Source organism: Elgaria multicarinata, chromosome 16, assembly GCF_023053635.1.
Source record: "Elgaria multicarinata webbii isolate HBS135686 ecotype San Diego chromosome 16, rElgMul1.1.pri, whole genome shotgun sequence".
Lineage (NCBI taxonomy): Eukaryota > Metazoa > Chordata > Lepidosauria > Squamata > Anguidae > Elgaria > Elgaria multicarinata.
In genome coordinates this window covers 12,612,223-12,626,278 of record NC_086186.1, presented here as the reverse complement: position 1 = coordinate 12,626,278, position 14,056 = coordinate 12,612,223, and the positions used below count along the sequence as shown (strand labels likewise).

General features: G+C 39.6%; 1 protein-coding gene across 1 annotated transcript in view; it reads left to right on the top strand.

Moving 5' to 3' along the window:
• Positions 1–14,056, top strand: part of MYO9A (myosin IXA) — a 129,505-nt gene that overhangs the window by 25,480 nt on the left and 89,969 nt on the right. Inside the window, exons 2-3 of the mRNA XM_063142429.1 lie at positions 7,219–8,132; positions 12,984–13,078. Of these exons, the coding sequence (XP_062998499.1) occupies positions 7,290–8,132; positions 12,984–13,078 (938 nt within the window). The 5' untranslated portion in view covers positions 7,219–7,289. The remainder of the gene's footprint in view (positions 1–7,218; positions 8,133–12,983; positions 13,079–14,056) is intronic.

The window sequence follows — 14,056 nt, the reverse complement described above, 5'->3', positions numbered from 1 at the left end:
TCACCCACAAACCCACTCTTGGTCTTTCCCCCCACCCGTCCCCAGTTATTCTGTATTTCAATTGCCTAACTTATAGAGGAAGAACCTTTTGCATTTGTTATTGCACTTGCCAGTCTACTGCAAAGCACCCAAAGAACTACCAGCAGATTTTGATCTACCTTCTGCCCACCTCTGTTCTAGAAGCCTTTCGCAATGCAACTCCCTTGATTCCTGTGGGCTGTCTTGCCTTTTTTCTTGCTTGAAAATAAAGGCAGATTATGCCAGAGCTGTTTGGAGAGACCCAAAGAAATCTTAACAACTTAACACCATAGATCCTGTGGGCCTTCAGCTGTCCATGTACTTCCACCAGTAGCCAGAGAGAATATTTGCTATAGCAGGGAAGTAGTCCAAGCACTTTGGGGCAGGTTGTATTAATTGCTCTTAAATATGATTTTGGCATTATCCTGCAGGAAGGACTGGTGAAAACAAAACTAGATACTATGAGTCTGCTTCTGAAAATGATAGTCCATATGTAGCTGCTTACTTGCAACATTTAATGAAACTTGGTGTGTGGTGTGACAACATGCTGGGAGTTATCCTGCCTGTCACTCCACTTTATTGGCTGCTATTGGCAGGAAAATTGATCAAATGATGCCATTTTTTACAATACTTTTCACTAGACCAGTACAAAATTACTTTTGGGACCCTTTTGAGGTTTCTAGCCCATTTGTACATCAAAGAGGACATAATAGAGTGACTCTCTCCCTACTACACCCTTTCTATGTAGAGTTTGTATCCAGAGAGGATCATATTCCACTGGTTCTCTCCATTACACCAGATTTCCATTATGTCGACTGTATCTATGTTCTCCTTTAAAAACCAAGCACTCTAGGTCTCTCACCTTGGCTCAGAAACTTCTGGCTTTAATATTAGAAACATCTATGCATGGTGTCTATTTCCAAATGTCTCTAGTGAGTGCATTTTCCCTTAACCCCTTTGGCCTCTTTGAGTGCCATTGTATTCTAGTGTGGTTTATTTCTATGTACCTCATTTGGGCTATCAACATTTTCACTCTCATCCCTTCAGGATAATTCATCCTGAACCAGACACTTCCCAGCTCCTATTGGCTTGATCCATCTAGTCCAGTACTGTCTACTCTGACCCTCTACATCTCAAACATCACCTGCCACTTGGGTTCACAGGACATGGGTGCCCACACACACAAAAATGGCACATGTGGGTGCCCAGTACAGCCCAACAGTCCCTGCAAGTAAATTAAGCTATGGTGGTCTGTTGAGTCATGCGAACCAGGTTGCTGTGTGTGCTTGGCAGGATTATATTTTCTAAATGGGGTCTATTGCACTGGGCTGTCTTTATTGTCTTGATAATGTTCCATAAACAATTAGCTTACTTTCCTGCCTCCTTGCAGTGAAAGCAGGAGAGTTGACCCAAAATGTGTTGATTTTAAAGCTGATGTTTCTGGATTATTCCATAGCTGACTTTGTGCATTTTTAGGGGAAGATGGGTGACAACAACTGAATCGTTGCTCCAAACTGGCATTGCCAATGAAAACTGAAAAATGTTTTCAGCATAACTGCAGTTGGAAGCTTACTATCACCAGCTTCATTCATAGGATAGGCATTTCACTGTGTATTATAGCTGGAAAACAAAAGCAGCAGAGGGATTGGCCTTGTTTAGCTGTAACGCTGTAAACCATACTTCATTGTTAGGAGACTGAGCCTCAGCAGTCTTTGGACTTGCACACTCCTTACTCCTTCTCCAGAGCAGCTGTGAGGAGAATTTGGAAACTTCCACTTCTATTTTACACGAACCACAACTTGTGTTGTTTGAACCTGGACAAACTTTGGTTTATCTTAATTATAGTTAGCAGAAACAAACAAAGTTCAAGCTATATTTTATGAAGTTTGCTTGTCTCAACTAACCGTAGTTAAGACTAACTGCAGTTTCAGATTCAGCTGACATGCTATGCTCTGTGATAAGCATGGAGAGGCAAAAATGGTTGATTATATCAGTTGGTGTGGCCACATTCACCAACTTTATCTGGCCCATAGAGGGTCTGCACTCATGCATTATACAGACTAAGACCATAGGTCCATCTAACACAATATTATCTACACTGACTAGCAGTGGCTCTCCCAGGTTTCAGACAGGAGTCTTTCCCAGCCCTGCCTGGAGATGACACAGCTTGAACCTGGAGCCTCTTGTGTCCAAACCACGTGCAAAGGGTAAGAGAGCTATGGCCTTCTTACCTTTTGGGTTTTCTTCTATCATAATTTTCTTTTGATCTTCACCCTTTTACAGAGCTCTCCATGGAGAGCTACTGCCAGTCAAACTGGACCATTCAGTATAAGGCAGCTTCATTATATAGTCCACTGCCCCAAATAGTTTATTCAGTTAGAGAGGTGTTTCAACCTGATCCTCAAATTTGAGGCATGAACAATACATGTAACATCATGCACCTACTCTGTATCCCAGTCCAGGGTGTGGATAATAAGGAACTGTTACTATTCTGAGGGTGCATATAGCTACTTCCTTTTTAGGATGTTGCAAGTTTCTACAATTGCCTTTTCAGCCATTTGGTCCTAGCCTGGTTTTGTTTCACAGGGCTGAATTATTTCTGACAATACTCTGGTTTATCAGCAACTTAGTAACCCCTTAACTTTATAATGCTAACTGTGCACTCTATTCATTCTTGAAGACTGACACAGCAGAGGTTGCTGTGCTGTTGGGATAAATGCTATAGAGCAGTGATAAGAGAACTTTTGACCCTCCAGATGTTGTTGGGCTGTAACTCCCATCAGTCCTAGCCAGCATAGCCAATGGTGAGGGATGATGGGACTTGCAGTCCAACAACATTTGGAGGGTCAGACATTCCCCATCCCAGCTGTAGAGCTTGGGAATTGATTTTAAGTCCAGCATTGTATCTTAATGGTGGGAGAAATTCTAGAAGGTAACCTGAACATAGCTTCTCACACATTTGTCTGCCAAGGATTGTATGGAATTTGGGCATATTTTTCTTTAGCTATAATGACAATTGGTATATGAATATGTGATAGTATTGTGCTTGTGTCCATAAAGCAGAAACATGAGAAATAGGACAGGTAGAATCTTTTCTCTAGAATGAGGTTATTTGGGCTCAGATTGGTAACTTCTGTAATGATATAGGCATCAACCATCAATCTTTCCATAGAATTTAATAGCCAAGCTGAAATTTATTCCTTGCAGTATGGATAGTTCTTCCAGGTTGTCAGTGAGAAGTGCTTGCTGCTTCAGAGTTGGAGGGGGTTTGGACTAGAGGGTGGAGAGGTGGGATCACTGCAGTGTTCACTGACACCATGTTAAAGGCGTTGCTGTTCTTTTGCAGATCTGAACAAGCAAGATAGTTTTAGTGGGTACATTAAGTGCTTCATGCATTGCTTTACAATTGAGGCTGTGTTACACAGGCAGTGGGTATAACACAGGAAGTGTGCTTTTATCTTTGACCAGAGTTGGAATATTTGGGCTTCTGCATCAAAAAGAAGAAATAACTATATTTTTTTTTTTGCTATTTAGTGTGACTCTGGTCTTTAAGGATGCTTAGCTTGGCAATATTTTGAATGAACAAAAACCTGTCTCAAAACAGTTTACAACATTTCTCACAATGAATTGGAAATTCCAAGTTCTAACCCAGATGTATTAATTTTTAAATAATGTACAATGTAGCTTTCAAATACCTGTTTCACGTAGGCTTTCAAATCTGTATTAAGCCTTCTAAAAGAAGTTAAGAAATTGTGTCATCATGATGACAATTTTTCTTAGGAGTATCTTAAGAGTTAATTTTTAGCTTATTTTTAGGTAAGGGTATATGATATTAAGCATTTGTTGTTTTTGCATATCTGAGGATTTTTCTGCAGCAAGGTGCTTACAGTGTTACTAAAGACAGGGGAATACAACAGAGGGTAAGGAAGAATGATGGAAGATGAGGGTTCAAGGGATGAATGTGAGCAAATTTAAGTTAATCTTTCCTTTGATTTCATGGCAAAGGCTTAACGGAAAAGGAATTTGAGGAAAGTTTTGAGTAGAATTATGTTAGGCCACTAGGTCGGGGAAGGCTGATGCAGAAGCTCTGGGAAGGAATTCCAGGTTAGAGGGCAGCAAGGGAGAATGTGCAGAGTCATTGAGAGCAGACTCTTTCCAAGTGGTAGAGTTTCAGTGAAAGTCAAGGCTGAGATGTAAAGAAGATATGAGGCCCCAAAAAGAGACAAGGGTGAGCTAGGCCGTGCTTAAAGAGACAGCTTTAAAGGAAAGTATGAGGAGTTTGTGCAGTTAATGTGGTATGATACCTTTGTTACGCATGGTTTGGTTTCCAGCCTGACTATAACCCTCATCCAGAATGCTATGTGAAGCCATGGCCCCCATTAGCGGTAAGTCACTCAAGGTCTTTCCCCAAAAGCTTTTATAGCATGGGTGGGCCTTGTTGTGACCAATAAACAGAAGGGTTGAACTCTTATCAGTGGAATAAGATCATGTGGCAATGTGGGCAGGATTGCAGGCAGACTAGCACAATTTCAAGTGGATAAATGTCTCTATCCTAGGAGTGTGTGTGATGTGTTGCAAGGAAGAGGGAACAAACCTTTACTAGAGTTGATTTAAAATATGTTAAGACATTTCTCTTTATGCTTACGCCTGTAATGTCCTCAGTGTGTTTACATGGACTCGAGACTACCTTGAAAAAGAGGTCTTGCATTGTTTCTGAAAACCAGATTATTATTTTTAGTCTCAAAAACATAAAACAGGTATGCCAAAAATACATATTTTCTTGCATCTTGAGATATTAGTCATAACTCCCCTAGTATGATTTCCTTCACCATTCTTAACTGAGCCAATTCTTTTGTGAATGGGAAGAATGAATAAACTGCATCCCTTTGCTTAGGAATTGTTCTGAAAATGTTTGCCTTCCATTCTCTGCTAAGAGCTGGTGACTTGACTGAGCTACTTTGTGAAGGGAAAGCTACAGGAAGCCATTTCTTTAACTTGCACCAGCTCAAATGTTGGTTTTTCTTTTTAATGTTCCTTTACATTTTAATAATTTCATATTGAGGACACTGGGGGAGTGCCATTAAAATGTAGTCTTTGCCTCAAATGCATTGTGAAGGTTAAATGTAAAGTTTCTTGGCAATCAGCTGGCAAGTGCAGGCATCTTTATATAATAACACTTCATAGAAAATGGCTTTCAGGAAATGTTACCATTGGTTTTTACATAGTAAATATAAAAGCAGCTTTCCTGGTGCCTGCATGTATACTGGATACCTACAGAATACAAGTCCTTCTTACTAAGTTTATTCTTTGGTGTGCTGTTTTTGTGGGCTGTTAGCAAACAAAACAGTCATTTGTTACTGAAACCTCAGCTTTGTGCATTTAGATGAATCACATATATTAATAGGTAGTCTGCAGTGAGCTGTAGGGAAATAATTTCTTCAAAAGAATTGACGCATAAATCATCAGAATAGAGCTTGCTTTCCTTTGTCACCCAGATAGCATTTTGAAGAACTGTATTCTGTATTGATGCAATAGCAGTTAGAAATGGTTTGTTCCATTAAAATTGAATTGGATATTTGTCTGACAGTGCATCTAGGAAATGAATTCTAAGGGTAGTATCCAATGGTGTCCCAGCACTAGCGCTAATAGTGCTATACTTGCATGAACCAATGCATGCACAACATAACTAGTGCAATTTGCTAGTGTGATTCACTGCTCCATTTCAATGACAAATTGCTGCTTACGTTGCGGCACCATTGGATACCACCCTAAGTGTTCTTAATCTTGGTCTTATCACAGTTCAGAACCTTGATTGGCAACAAGATTTTATTGGGGGGCGGGGGTTCAGAAAGTAATGAAGTTGTTGAACAAATCCTCACATCTTGTTAAGGTGCCTTTTTGGTTAGTTCACTCTTTTACATTCCTTCCCACCCGTGACTGAACAGGTAATACCTCTCTGACCCTTTTCATTTCTCTCCCAGCTACTTAAGATATCTGGTCGATATCTAACAGTTCAGACAAGATCTCATAGGAAGGTTATATATTGGTGGTGATTTGGGTAAGGGGCTGCCAGTTCTTGATCTGTAGCATAGAGGGTTTGATCTGAATTCACACTCATGGCATACATATCAATGGGGGTTTGAAATATTTTAGATTTCCAATAGTTATAGCAAATACATACAAGCAAGTATGTAAGTTATACAGCTTGGTCTTTCTGATCAATTAACAATTATCAAAGGAAGTGCAGTATTGAATTATATAGATCACTTTTGTTGAGGTCAAAGTATGGATGAATTTTTGACCTCTTTCCACATTGGGAATCTACAATACGCATGCCCTGTTGCTATGCTCCTGAAGCTGAATGTGTCAAATTAAAATTGCTGGAATTCTCAGTTATTTAAAAGCATAATTTAAACTGTCATACCAAGTCTTAAAATGAAGTTATTCTCATTCACTCTCAGAATGATTTACTTGTACTCATAACTTCTGCATCTTACCTTTACTCTAAGCAACTCAGAGCTGCATACATGGGGTTCTAAGCTGGTCCTACATCCAAGTGCTGGCCAGTCCCATACTTCAGAGATCAAAATAAATTTGATACCTCAAAGTTATTTTCTCACTGCTTTCTCATTTAGTCTTTAAAAAAACCACCACCACCTGGTTTGCAAATTTCATATGGCATCACATTATAGAGAACATAGTGCAATTTAATATAAACCATGCTATTTTAATTAGGAGCATCATAGCATGATCTTAAATCTCCTTGCCTTTTGGAGTCCAGGGGCATATTTAACTTTCTTGGCTCTATGCAAAATCTTCTTGTTTTGTCATGTTCTTTAGCTGCTCTTTTGGTCATAACATCTTCGTCATATTACATGACTTATGCTAAGAAAAGTTGGAATTGTGGTTTGCTTTCTTTATTGTGTTTTTGAAATCATATTTTAAAAATAAATCTGTGTGACCTGTTAGCTTCATTCCTGCTTTTAAATAGAACAGATACAAAATCAGGTCATTGTAATTGAAAGAAGGTCTTGTAACACTTGGTTGCTCACATGTCCAAGCCAGAAATGACTATTAGTTTATCTGTATTTGAACATTGCTTCTGCAGTCTACCTGAAATATTTACTTGTTTGGTTTTGGGGAAAACATTGTTACTTCAAATAAATATTTAGACAAATTATATTTATGTTCTTATTGTAGCGCTGATGCCATGATCACTTATTCAGCCGTTCTGAAGATGGATTGCTGTTACTAATGGGAAGAAGTCCAATATGAGTGGAAATGATGTTGGGGGAAGAAGACGCTTTGAGGACAGTGAGCAAACACTACACATATACCCCGGGAGCATTGCTGAAGGGACCATCTATTGTCCTGTTATTGCACGAAAAACATCCACTGCTGCGGAGGTGATAGACTCTCTGATTAATAAGCTTCAGCTGGACAAAACAAAATGCTACGTCTTGGCAGAGGTGAAGGAGTTTGGGGGGGAGGAATGGATCCTCAACCCCACCGACTGCCCTGTCCAACGCATGATGTTGTGGCCACGTATGGCCCTAGAGAACCGTTTGAGTGGAGAGGATTATCGCTTTCTTCTAAGGGAAAAAAACCTAGATGGATCAATACATTATGCCAGCCTCCAGTCCTGGTTGCGGGTCACAGAAGAGCGCCGGAGGATGATGGAACGTGGCTTCCTTCCTCAACCGCAGTACAAGGACTATGATGACTTGTGTGCTTTGCCAGACTTGAATGAGAGAACGCTCTTGGAAAACCTTAGAAATCGCTTTAAACAGGAAAAAATTTACACATATGTTGGAAGCATACTAATAGTCATTAACCCATTCAAATTTCTCCCCATTTACAACCCCAAGTATGTTAAAATGTATGATAACCATCAACTGGGGAAGTTGGAGCCTCACATTTACGCAGTGGCTGATGTAGCATATCATGCTATGCTTCTGCGTCGGAAGAATCAGTGTATTGTCATTTCTGGAGAAAGTGGGTCTGGGAAAACACAGAGCACAAACTTCTTGATTCATCACCTCACTGCTCTTAGCCAGAAGGGATTTGCTAGTGGAGTAGAACAAATCATTCTTGGAGCTGGACCAGTGCTTGAGGTAAGATGAAAGTCATGCTGTAGCTTAAGATGCACACCCCAACATACTCCTCCCCCCATGTGTGATAAAGTAGTTATGTTTTGTGATTATCATTTTAACTGGGAGCCATCTGCTAGTGGTTTGATTGTGTTGTGCAAGGGTCTTCCGCTTTTGTAAAGATTCCGGTGAAGAATACATGTGGAAAACATTACCTTGGAATTTTAAGTCCATATGGATTTTTTTTTTTACACCAAAGAACTATGAGAAGGAGCTGGCAGCCCTGCACAGTCCTGCTCAGAAATCTTTTCTGGAAAGCTTTATGTGCTATGTTGTGGTATCATAATGTCTTCCATGTGTACTTGTCACTGAGAATCATGACATTCCTGTATAGGAAAACTAAATGTTGGAATTAGTCCAGAATATCTTGAGGTGTATGTGTCTTTAAAAATAAGAATAGGAATGCTTTAAAAATCATTTCAAAAATAATCAGGTAGTGTAGCCACCTGAGTTCAAATTTTGCTGTTGCCTCATTGGCCTTTGATAATTAAAAAATCTTAGAAGTCAGAAGCAAAGCTTACTGAACCATTGTTTATAGACAACAATAAATTAAATTTGTAATTTTGCATTGCTGCTGTTTTTATCTGGTTGAGCTTTTATATTGTATTTTATATTATGGTTTTATACTGTTGTTTTATACTTTGAATGTTTTTAATTTTTGTGAACCGCCCAGAGAGCTCCAGCTATTGGGCGGTATAGAAATGCAATAAATAAATAAATAAATAATGCTGTAAAGGGAGCTTGTAGTTTAGATTATTAGCTTTATTTTAGGAGAAACATTTTCAGGAGGAGAGGGAGTGTAGGAGGCAAAGGTACTACCACATGCCTGCTCCTGGATCAGCTCAAAGTTACCTCTTTTACTACTTACTTCCTTCCCCTAGATTCAAAGGAATTAAATATTTGCCATATTTGGGAAGACTTTTTTTAAGTGTAAGGTTTTTGATGGATCTGTTGCATTTTATGAACATTGTGAAGAGCTTTGGGGGCTCTGGTCAAAAAGCAGGGTTGCAAGTATAATAAGTAAAAGAGTTGGTTATATAGTTGCCATACTGTTTAGTATCCTGTTAATAGTGTAACACCATCCTAGCTGGGCTTTTATAACAGATCCAGTAGAGTTTGCAGGCTCTGGAAGAAGTTACAATGGCTTGGAGCAGTGGCTGTTGAATTGTGCACATCCCCAAGTTACTCAACCTGATTTTGGAGAGTAGGAACCTCAGAATTCCTGCTGGTTTCTACTAATGATAGATTATGACATGTAGTTTTTAGGGGAGGGTCAGAGAGATCCTGTTTTAATGTCAGTGTTGGATAACATACTGTTTCATCAACATCATCATCTTTGCATTTACATCCGGCCTTTTTTCCTCCAGGAGCCCAAGGTGGCGTACATAATCCTCTTCCTCTCCATTTTATCCTCACAAAAAAAGTCACCCAGTGTGGACTAGTCACCGAGTGGGGACTAGAACCCGGATCTCCCGACTCTCAGTCCAACACTTTTAGCCACTACACCACACTATCTCTCATAGATCCTTCTAAGTGTGTAGGAGCCTACACACAACTGGGCATGAAAATCTATGCACATTCACCTGTGAAACAGATTATTGGAGGATGGTGGTGACTACCAGTTAAAGTTCAAATGGGAAGTTCAACTTCAAAAAGTTTAAACATGTGTAAGAGACAGACCTAGGAAATTCTTGATCAGATTAGGGCTGTTTCATCATGCCCAGGAAATCTTTTTCTCTGCCCTGGTGGCTGCAGGGTCACATGCTCTTTACCTCTCATGTAAATACACTTCCGCAGTCAGCCTTAACCACGGCTAAGGCTCATCTCCAAATGCAGTGCCAACCAGGAGGGTTGCGTTAAAAACTCTTGTTAGTAGTTAACTATGGTTAAGTCTGGGAGTGGAGCCTGCAGTGAAGATAGCAACAAAGCCTTGGATATCCTGAGGCATAGCATACTCAAGGAAGTATTATGCGTTACAAAAGTTGTGCAATGTTGACAAGTGGATTATTGCCTAGTATCTCTGTGTATACAATGTACACAGTAAATTATAAATCTTAACTCTGTCAGGGGGAAAACCTCACTTAACTTTATGGGACAAAGATTTCATCATATGTCAGAGCTGCTTCCCTATGTCTCACTTTGAAGTTGGTAAAGGTTGCCTGCTCTACCAGTCTTGCCAGATTCAAGCTCAGGCAAGACTAGCTTTTTCTCTGGATCCTGAATGAATCCTAAATACCCATTCCAAATCTATCTTACATTATTTCACACCTGTCTTTTATTTTTATGAAAAGAAATGCAACTTTACATCTAGCTACAAGATGCATGAAGTCAAATTATAGAGTAATTTGGCCTCAGTTTCCCCTTTGATATGAATTGATCATTCTCCTTGAAGATATAATTTGGCCAAGAGAGGTCAGCATTTGTTTTTGGGCTGCCTTGGTACTGTTATTCCTATACATTTTACATCATGTGAGGTGCAAGGTCCCTGATTTTGAAAGCCAGCGTCTAACAAATCTTAAACCAGGCAGACCCTCTGAGCTCCCAGTACATAGGGCATATACTTCTATTTATTACTACTTGAAGCCTGTGAAGGTGCATTGGACTACAATGGCAATATTCACCAGGAAATTACCAAAGGCTTATTTGTATCTTGGAAACATTTTTGGAATCTGGAGGTGCAAGAACTTAAAAAATAAAAAGTATTTTGAAGCAGAATTTCTCCAATGTCTGCACTTAGTTATTTCCCTCCCCTATGCTCAGTCAATCATAACTTGAGAATGAACTTCCCCTTTCCCCACTTCCATTGCCACTCTCTACCTCCCCCACTGATAGATTCCTGTTTGTATCAGCTATTTTCCTACCCAGCTCCAATCATTTAAACCTTGCCAAGCATCCTGCCTCCCCTAGCTATTTCCACCCACCCACCCCATACAATTCTCTTATTCTCCAGTAGCCTCGGTCCCATCACCCCAACCAGCTGCTGATTTTCTTTAGGCAATCCTGTTTCACAGCCCTCCTCCTGTTTTAAAATGAAATTACTCTTAGTGGGACTTCCTCTTTCTGTCACCCAAGATCCAGCTGTTCTGCTTCTGGGCCAGTTTGCTTGACAGTGCTGTTATTCAGCACCTTATGCTTTTTCCATTTGTCTAGGGATTTGGGGAATCCTTTGGGCCATAAAAAAAAAAGAGATGAAAATGTAGTGTCTGGTAGGCAGCATCTGTTTCAGTCAGTTCCAGCTATTTATGGAGAAGCAATGGACTTTCTCCAGCACTCTTTTATATTTAGATTGATTAAACCAAGTGTCTAAAAGAAGAAGAAAACATTCATTCATTTTTGTGTAAAACAATGTGCATTCAATGAGCAATCATTGTGACAACTGCCATTTGTGATCTGCCAAAGACAATAAACCTCTTTATGAGGAGACTCACTCTTACTCTGCATAAATCAATGGGATTAACATTTGAAATTCCCTGGGCTGCATACATTCAGTGACAGAAAGCAAAATATTCATCCCACTATTTGAAGATTCACAGATTTTCACAGAAAACTACTCCTCAAGGGCTGATGGGCATAACAGGAATATTTGGTGTCTATTTCATATGCTTTTTTTATATCCAAAAAAGTTTGATATTTATAATTATATCTCCATTCAACAGCACCTGAGACTGTGTACACTCTTCAACCTGGGAATGCAACCCTTAAACAATAAAATGGAATAAAACAGCCAAAAACAGTGCTAATACATCCTGGGAAATAACAACTGACCACCCGTTACATTGGTGTAATGTCATAATATTTGATGTCCCAGCCAGTGTGCCCATCCAAAGCATTTAACTTTGATGCAGCAAGGCTTGGAATGGGTTAACGCTAGGAAAGTTGATTACAGCTGTGTTTGTGTTCTTGGGTCCATTTTATGTTATCATTCCAAACCTTCCAGATTGTCACAGAAGAAATATTTTTGAGGTCAGGCTTGTTGTCACTTGTCATTTTTCTCCAGTGGGATTGCATATATAGCTTGTGGGGTGGAGTGGGAAGGGGTCAGTAAACTTCCCTTTAATGAAAATATCACTGTTGCCAAATTATGTGGTGTCTTGATGTACTATATGCTATGAGTGCAATTTAGTTTCTCAGAATAAAAAAATGATTTGCTGCCTCTCTACCTAAGATTGCAAGTTTAAATATGAGCATGGTCTGGAGTAATTTTTCTATATCTTTTAACCCCCCTGTATTTGTATGTAGAAACCCATATTTTAAAAGTGAGGTCTAGGGGAATGCATATCCCTGAGCCCTTGGGGCACAATCCTGGGCGGCATTCCAGAAGCCAAATGGCTTTTCAGATCTCCTTCTCCAAGTGCAGGGAGAGAGGTTTGCCCTTAGAGTGGAAAGTCCGAACTTGTAAGCCTTCTCTGTGCGGCTGCGTAAAGCTCTGCAGCCAGTGTTTCTCCACTGGAACATCAGAGAGGGAGAAAAGGAGGTGTTCTGGAGATGTAGACAAGGTATTGGATTCAAAGCCCTTCTGCTCCCTTGATGTTCCCCCCAAAGGGGGAAAACTATGCCAGTCGTGAAATTAGCAACGCTTTTTTTAAAAAACAAACAAACCCTAAAACAAATAACCATACAAGGCCAAAGAGGAAAAGCAAAAAGCTGCATTCCCTATAAAAACAGGAAAAGGCTGTGCTCCTAACTTTTGCCCTGCTGGCACAAGCTAGCAGTACAGAAGAAAAGGTGGTTCCTTTGCCTCAGTTTCTCCGTCTAACTCCCCCATAGAATTGCTCTGTTAGTTTTTTCAGCACTTATCTCCTCTTATTTTGACAGGCATTTGGGAATGCGAAGACTGCACACAATAACAACTCGAGTCGCTTTGGCAAGTTTATCCAAGTGAATTATCAGGAGACTGGCACTGTGCGTGGGTAAGTGGCAATAAGCAGTGACTAAAGGGATTTAAGCATGGATGGACTGCAGCTGTTGGCATTTGGACATTCATGGTGGGAATGTTAAATATCCCGTGTAAATCTGGGCCCTCGTTACTTGTCTGGGAAAGATGTGGGCATGCCATGCAGGAAAAATAATTGGCTTGATATAAGTATCTTCTGTTAAAGAAGCTTTAACTTAGCACATTCTTCTCACCACAACTTTTATGTTTAATCACAAGAGAGTTACAGAAGATAAATGTCTGAAACATACTTTTTTTTTAAAAAAAAAATGATATAATAAAGTATTGAGCAAAGGCCATCAACCTCTTAGGGATCTTCCCCTGGAGTTTGTTGGGCTTTGGACGACACATAACTTCCACAGCTCCTTGAATGTGGGGCACATGTTATTTTATACTCAGCTAGAATTTTTTGAAAGCAAATGAAACAGCACCAGTTGAAAAAGTTTACCTTTGAACCAGAAACTAAACTACTTTAGAATTTAGTGTAAATTAGTTTCTGATTTGAGGGTTATTTATTTATTATATAAATATAAATAATACAATTATTTCCACTTTTTAAAAAGAAAATATCAGCTTAAATCTGCTCTTTAGAAGCTGGTTTAAAATAAAAGTTGTACTCTGTATTATAACATCCTATGCTCAACACAAACCCTCATGGCTGCCTGACCACTTCTGGAGACCTGTCAATCTGTAAGTTGGAGAGCATCAAGCTTGTTAACACTAGAAGGTTTCTGGAACAACTCAACTCATCATGCTCCATTATTTTCCAAAATGTTTTGTGTGTGTGTCACTTCAGAGTTTCAGTTTTTTAATGGTTTTTCCCAGTCTGATAGATGTTCTAAGGTTGTAGCCATCTGGAATTTTCTAGTTACATTTAATTATCTAGTAAAAGCTGCACAGTCTTGAGCAAGACTATATAAGGAAAGGGGGCAGAGTTTCCCCTTTTCTCAATTCT